The sequence below is a fragment of the Austrofundulus limnaeus genome, unplaced genomic scaffold (assembly GCF_001266775.1).
Source record: "Austrofundulus limnaeus strain Quisiro unplaced genomic scaffold, Austrofundulus_limnaeus-1.0 Scaffold442, whole genome shotgun sequence".
Lineage (NCBI taxonomy): Eukaryota > Metazoa > Chordata > Actinopteri > Cyprinodontiformes > Rivulidae > Austrofundulus > Austrofundulus limnaeus.
In genome coordinates, this window is record NW_013952844.1 from 119,028 (window position 1) to 127,102 (window position 8,075).

The 8,075-nt window shown below is 45.4% G+C and overlaps 1 protein-coding gene across 1 annotated transcript in view; it reads left to right on the forward strand.

Moving 5' to 3' along the window:
• The window catches only part of LOC106529428 (uncharacterized), an 11,224-nt gene extending 4,363 nt beyond the window's left edge, over positions 1-6,861 (forward strand). Inside the window, exon 3 of the mRNA XM_014024849.1 lies at positions 1,583-6,861. Within this exon, the coding sequence (XP_013880303.1) occupies positions 1,991-6,097 (4,107 nt within the window). The 5' untranslated portion in view covers positions 1,583-1,990 and the 3' untranslated portion in view covers positions 6,098-6,861. The remainder of the gene's footprint in view (positions 1-1,582) is intronic.
• Positions 6,862-8,075: the final 1,214 nt, after the last annotated feature.

Here is an 8,075-nt window from a genome sequence, read left to right on the forward strand (position 1 = left end):
AAATTACAGTCATCTACAAGCTTTGCAAGTGGAAAACCTGAAAAATCAACAGTGTATCAAATACTTGTCCTCCCCACTGTAGCTCAGTAAGAAATAAAATTATCCTTAGGTTTCTGGAAAATCTCTACTTAACGAGAGCATGTTATCTTTTAAAAGCTTATTCTTTGTAGCGTATCTGCTCTGTTACACTTACTGTGTTGTACCTTTTTTATTTTTAGTTTAAATGACGTTCTTTTGTTTCTGATGAAACCTGATGGCAAGCGCTCATAAATGCTGACTGTAGCATAATGCRTCTGCTGTACTTTTTTTTTAGAAATTTATCAGATGCAAAAATCCCTGTGTTGACACAATGCAAAGCTTAACCCGTGTTCAGATGTGACAGCACATATAAGGACATTTGGCCTCTTTAGTCCTGTCTCAGGGAAGACTTTTCCATGTTGAGTGCTCTGCACAAAGCCAGAGGAAGGTCAGAAATAACTCTAAATTGAACGTGCATGTTTTTTTTAATATGTCACATTTATTTCAAAGGTCAGTTGTAATAAATTTAAGAAATTGTGTTTTATCATGTGCCAAATACACTTTACATTGAAAAACACAAGACTAATTTATAATCAAGAGCAAAMATTACTAAAGTAGTGAAGTGTTTTGTCCTTTGCCTTGATTTATTGCTGCATACACATTGACCTACAATTTTAAAGAAACATTTTCTACTTCATTGGTTGTAAAAACTTTGCCCCTGAGACAAAAAATCAGCAATCGAGTGTTGATTCTTTAGARTTTGTTGTTTTACATTGTATCCACTGGAGGACCTTTTGTTATTAATTTAATTTTTTTAAATGATAAAGTCCATCAGTTTGTGGTGTATGTTGAAGGCAGTGGGGGTGGGGGGTTACACAGCAAGAGCAAAACTGGAGTAATGAGGCATTTATTACAATCAGTTATTTTTCCCTTCATTTAAAAACCATCTGCCACATTCACCAGTGTTTTGGAACTGAATATTCCATGTTGTTGCAGTTTACATCTCCTCTWGTTCTGTCCAAACCAAATCAGAACCGAGAAGAAAATGTTTTGTAAAGATAGGGGTATRACAGTACACTCAGCTTACAAAAACAAGCCTACATACTGCTGTCACAAGAATAATAAAAGATGAGATTTTAACAATGTTTTAGGTAAAGTTGAAAATGACATACATTTTTTGGGGAAAAAGTTATTTATTGAAAACTTTGAGAGGGATTYAGCTGAGTAGCATGACTCTTGATTTGTCTATAGTCTTTTCAAACCTTGGAACAATACTCACACTTTGAATCACTTTTTAAACTTCTCATTAAAGTTATTTGCATAACCTTCTTTTGCAGTTTACGTAGTTTTTTGCGATAKTGCACAGCTTGTTATCGTGATGACGGTAAACTTTCAATATATTGTGCAGCCCTGAACATCTGTTCACTGTTCCAAAGTTTGGTTTAAATCAGCATATTTGATTTGTTTATAAGAGATTTTGTTTATAAACCTTTGGGCAAAACGAGCAACCCATTTTTTTASTGGTTTTATTCTTTGACACTAATAACGCTGTCTCTTTTTTCAGGCCCTCCAGAGAACCCCATGTGAAGACAAAAATCTGTTCAAGAAATGGTTCCTCTTCCTCTGAAATAACAGAGGCGCTCCGTTTGGTGGGACTGCTTGGCCTGATTTTAAAATCAGCGTTTGGATATGAAACACTTTAAAGAAACACTACAAACTTTGTTTTCCAATATAATATAGTGTATTTCTCATTTATGGCAAGTTTTATCACAACCCACTTGAAGCACTTGAAGGCTTCATTCCTGAATGAAGAGTAAACACATTAGCTGTGCGTTTATGTGTGGAAAATCAAGCATTGACTTTGGTGGATTAAAGTCTCAGACTGTGTCAGAAAATCAGACCTTTTAAGGTTTAAAAGGGCTTCTTGCTGTTTGTAGTGACTGTGCACCGTGTAGGTCTGCTGTATTGGGAGATGTTCCAGTTCAGCAAGTACCCCATGGACATTCTGGAGATGCTAAGTGGACACCAAGCCCACCAGTTCAAAGGCCTTGGGTTAGATAGACAACTGAGCCACCAGCAGCAGGTCCAGCTGCAGCACCAGCAGCAGCTCCAGCAGCAGCATCAACCCTCCGCAGAAGCCTCTGGGAGCTTGTTGTCCGGACTCGGACTGGGATCTCTTCAGACGTCTCGGAGCAATGCCTTCGCCGATTCCTCCTCGTTGTTTGCAAAAATGACCGCCCCTCCCCCATCCATCTCCCACCAGAGCCAGTCGTCCTCATCGTCCCACAGCTCCAGGAAGTCCAGTAAGATCAGCAGCAGCAGTGTCAGTGGGAGTTCGACGTCAGGATATCCCCAGTTTCTGCGACCGTTTCATCCGGCCGAGGCTGCGCTGGCTCAGGAGCAGCTCCACTCTGGGATGGGTCGTTTCGACTTCAGCGCGAGCAGCAGTGGGGCGAGTGCTGGGGTGATCGGGGTYACACCCGCACCTCCACCTCCTCTCCACCCTGGTCTGTCTGTACCTCAACCTTCCTCTGGCCCRTCGTCCTCTTCAGCTTCTCCCTCCACCTCTTCTTCAGCGTCCAACAACCCCTCCAGCAGCACTGCGGTCCCCTTAGTGGGCCAGTCTGACCCACGTAGCCTCCACCAGCAGTTCAGCTGCATGCTTGCTGCCAACCAGTACTTCCTGTCTGGTGTCCCCACCAACAGCAGCCTAGAGCAGTTCCTCGTCCAGCAGGGCACCCACAACCACTTGGGTTTAGGGCTTGCCCAGGGGGCCGCCGAGTCCAACTCGGCCCTGGCCCCTCCCCCTGCCCTCCACTCCTCCCACAGCCACAGCGCCCCACAGCCTCAACAGCAACAACAGCAGCTAACCCCTCATGCCTTATCCCACCCACACAGCCACACTCACCACCCACACCCCCTCCACCCGGCCCCCCAGCCTGCCTCATTGAGCAGCTTTGATTTCCAAGGCATTCCGGTGCTTTCCTCTAACCAGTTAGCATCATTAATGCAGCAAGAGGCGGGCATCCCCCTCCCCCTGCCTCTTCACCTGTCGCTCTCTAAAGACGACTCGACGAAGTCAGGAGACGGCTCGTCTGCGACGACTTCAGGTGGGGGAAGCAGGAGGAAGAAAGCGATGGCTGGCTACCTGCCCCAGAGGAAAACGGACAACAGCAGCAGCAGTCACAGCAGCACTGTTAGTAACTGCCACAACAGCAGCTCGAGTGGGCTCAGCCAGAGCTCCTCTTCAGGCCTGGTGGGAGGAGGATCTGGGGGAGTTGGGCTAAGTGGCATCGGAAGTGAGACACAGCACTCCGCTCTGCTCTCATCTTCCTCACAGCAGCAGCAGTCATCTTCTACCGTCTCATCTTCATCTGCCCCCACATCCTCTAACTCCTCTTCTGTACTTGTAACCAATGGTAACCAACAACTGTCCAAATCCCAAGAACGTCTCAGCAGCAGCTCTTCTAGGCAGCCTGAGCCAGAACCCGTGTACCACTGTGGTGAATGTGGCAAAACCTTCACTCACCTCTCCAGCCTTCGAAGGCACCTCCGCAGCCACGGCCTGACGCCGGAAAGCCAAAGCAGGAAGTCGGACTGCAACTCTCCCAGTCCGGAGAGAATATTCTGCTGCGGCGAGTGTGGGAAGAGATTCAAAAAGCGAGGTCACCTCATCCAGCACAGCGTCACCCACTCAGAAAACCGGCCGTTCGTCTGCAGCATCTGCCAGAAGTCGTTTAACCGCCGAGAATCGCTCACGAGGCACGAGAAGATTCACGACGAGAAGCCCTTTCGCTGCCCGGCGTGTGGGCGTTGCTTCCGCGAGAGCACTTCACTCCTGAACCACGCCGCTTCGGGCGCGTGTGGCAAACCGCCTCGCAGTTCTAAAAACCGGCCGAGCAGCGGAGGGAATGCAAGATCCAACCCGAGCAGCAGTAAAATGGGGAACGGTGGAAACGGAGTGGGAATTTCAAACAACGGAGTGCTGGCAGGTGACAAGTACGCAACAGATTTTTCCAGAAATCGATACCAAAACCAAGCAGCTTATAACACTGGGGTCGATGACTACAGACGCTCACAGACTTCAACGCTGTACTCCTCAGAAAGTACATTAGGCAACGTAATGTCCAACCAAACTCTTCGAAAGGCCCCTTTAGCCCCAACTCTTCATCCCCATCCCCAAAGTCAGCAACAGCACCACCATCAGCAACAGCAGCCACACCTTCCTCTGTCTTCCCTATTGGATGATTCAGAGGATGAGGTCACTAGCAGTGCAATGTCAGCTATTGCAGCTGCGGCTGCAGCCTCTTGTGATATCAATGCAGAAGGCCGCGATGGAGAGAGGAGGGACATCATTGGAGGCCTGCTGGGGGGGTTAGGTTTTGGTAACTTAGGTGGACCCTCATCAACATCTACCCTAAATGGTTCCACCTTTCCTTTAACTCACCCCAGCTTACCCCAGGCGAAGCCAAAGAGGCCACGGAAACCCAGAGAGAAAAGGGACCCAAACACCATCGTGAGGAGGAGGAGGAGCCCGGCACCTCCGGGGGACGGCTCGGAGAGGCCCTACGGTTGTCAGATTTGYGGCAAACGCTTCCGGAGGGCAGAAACGCTCCGACGCCACAACCGCGTTCACACCGGAGAGAAACCCCACGGCTGCGAGGTGTGTGGCAAAATGTTTCGAGAGCCCTTCCACCTCACCAAGCATCTGACTGTGCACTCGGGTCAGAAGAACTACAAATGCAATCTTTGTGGGAAAATGTTTGCCTATGCACAGAGCCTCGTGAGACACGGGAAACTGCACAGAAAAGGTGAAATCGACAACCAGGGCCGGAGGATAAAAGGTGCYGCCGCCGCCATCAGTCAAGTCGCCAATTCAGGGAACTCTGACTACTTCTCATCGTGTTCCCAAGAAGAGAAATCCCCAACGTCTGGCACCCCGTCTCAGAGGCTCTACACCTGCACAGTGTGCTGGAAGTCATTCCGCCACTATTTCCACCTTACAGCACATCAACAGACTGTCCACGGTGGTGGGGTGGGGCTGGAGAAGTCCTATCGGTGYGAGGTGTGTGGCAAAGCCTTTGCTTACTCCAACAGCTTAGTGCGGCACAAGTTATCTCAGCATGGCATCGACCGCAGTGGCCAACGTGTCAACCAGTCTCAGCCGTCCGGATACTCGCCGCTCTTTTATGACTCCAGCTCAGGTTCAAACTATGCTGGATCGTCCCACATGCAGCAAGGGGTCTCAGAGCAGCAACCGCAACAACAACCTCAACAGCAGCCGCAACAACCACCACCACCACAACAACAGCAACAACAACAACAACAACAACAACAAATACAACACCCTTTTCACTACCACGCAACAAACTTCCAAAAGCGGCATGGTCAGACAAGAAAGCACCGCAAGAAAAAACGTCGAGTAGTAATCCACAGCATCATGAGAGATGGGAAGCTGGTGGGAGTCCCTTTGAGTAAAGACACTCGCAGGAAGCTGCTGATCCTGAGGAAGAGGAGGGGCAAACTGCAGGCTCAGTTCAACAGAAACAAGCTTCTGGCCCAGTTGAGAAAAAAGGGCTGCATAATGAAAGTGAAAGCCTGGTGCGGTGGCGCCGTCAAAGTTACCGGGCTCACCTGCATGGATGTCCCCCTCAAGCGTTTCCCCTGCCCCATCTGCCCCAGCACCACCTACGCCAAACAGGGCTCCCTGCTGGTGCACCACGCCGTCAGGCACCCACCGAGGAACTCGGGCCGCCACGCCCGTCTGAGGTGCCAAGTGTGCGGGAGACGGACCTCCTCGTTACACAAGGCCTTGAGACACAGGGCCCAGCATCTGAAGCAAGCCGCTTTCCAGTGCCACAGCTGCCACCACCGCTTCTGGAACCCTCGTCTCCTGGCCCGCCACAAGTTCTCCTGCAGGGGGCCGACCGCCGGCGGCACGGGCGAAACCTGGGAACTGACCAAGACGAGACCGCCGGCTCACGCCCAGTCGTTTCGGGAGCCTTCGCCAGTCCTGTTGACGATTCCAGTTCTGGTCCAGCCTGAGAGATCAACGGTTCTAACTGAGTACAGTCATTGAAACAAACTGTTTTGTTTTGTTTTTAATACTAGACTGTTTTTATATATATTTTTAAATAATCCAGGATGAGAACAAGAGCTAGCAAGTTGTTAACAAAAACATAAAATAAACAGTGGTAGAGTGGGGAAGATTTAGAATAACTACAAAATATCCTGATACTCCCATGTGGATAAACCTGTATGCAGTCCAAATGGACTACAGCAAAGGTGGTTGATGAAATGACACGGACTTCTAAAGACCTAAAGTAAAAACCACCCAAGCATCTGCCTCTTCTTCCCGTAAAGTTCATGATTTTAACACCATCTGTTAGAAAAATAACTCAACTTTAGTTTCTGTCATAGTTTTAGTCAGTTTCTCATTTGATGTGTTTGAACATCAGAAAAACCAGATGCTTGTAGAGGTGCGGTACCTCCGTTTGTTTTCACGTTATTCACAGTTAAACAGTATAGTCCTTGTCTATTGCACTGTGTTTATCCTTGGAAAAACTCACTTTATATACCAGTGTGACATTTGACCTGAAGATAAATTAATCTCTAGAGATTTGATACCAAGTAGTTAATAAAAATGGCCTTTGGCACAGTATGCCATTTATTTATCACAGAAAGCCATGCTGGTTTCTGTACTGAGGTGATTTAAAGGAGGTTTATTTTTATTTGTATGTACACTACTTTTATGTTTTAAAGACGTGGCTGAAGCTCAAGCACGACTCAAAACTGTTTAGGATTTGAAAAGGACGAGAAATAAAGTGTACTGTACAATTTTAATATTTTATTATATACTATTTTCAAGTTGTTTTTTTTACTCCCAAGTATTACTTTTGTCATTGTTGGTATTGTATCAGTGGGAGGGGACACAGTCGAACTTTGTAAAACAGCGGGATGATTATATGTATCAATGTGATTAATTTTTCTGCCCTTCTTCCTGAGCCCTGTTTACCTGCTCGCTCATCGCCACAATTGTCCCGTTTTTTTTTTTGTGACAAAAGYGTGTTCACATAGTTCATATTTAGGTCCTGTCCGGATGTGCTTCTTCCTTTTTTATTTTTATTCTGTAAAACTAAAACATGTAAAAATATTACTAAATTACTATCCTTTTTTTAAAGTGAGTTGTTGAAAACCTTCCAATAAAAATATGAAACGTTACAGTTTTTTTTTATTTAAACTTTTCTAATGAACATAATAAACGGCATCACTAAAGCTCTGTTAGTAGATAATTTAATTTGTTGCAGAATTCAAGACTGATTTTTGTAGRATTCAAGTTCAGTATTGCAAATTTCTGCAAAAAATAGTTGTTTGCATAACAATAATTTCTTATTTCGTCAGATTGAAGACAGTAAGAAATAAAGAAACATGTTTTGGTTGAATATATTTTCAATCAGACACATTTTATCTTTCAACACAATTGACTCCATTTATTCACTTACAAATTTAAATGTATATTCTATTTTGAAATACCAACAATCTGCCACTAGATGGCGTCATTTGCTTATTTTAAATGTTCACTTCAAGCAAAGAGCCAATAAAAGCATTTTCTCTTAACATAATTGTAGTGAAGTTGTTTCACACAACGTGAACACTGCTGTTTTTGTGAGTAAAGCTACTTATATTAGCCTCTTACTAGTCTTTACTATTTTCTGCCCTGCAGAACATTAAAAAAAAAAAAACAGTTCACACTCAGGGATTTTCTAGGAACTGTCACCCACAGAGCAGCTGCTGCTGATTTATGGCTGTCAGATCAGGATCCACTGGAAACAAGATGTGGGAATTATGTGTGATTTACTCCTGTTGTTTATTTTTAAGCTGTTGCTGGACTTCCACTGTTTATGCTAGATTTCACTTAGTTTAATTTATTTACATAGTGTCAAGTCACAAAAGTTCATAGGGTTTATTTTAAAAATAAATGAGAATCAGATCAATTTATTATTTCAATAAAATACTAATCTTAATCTTAACTAATAAAATACTGATCTGTTATATAT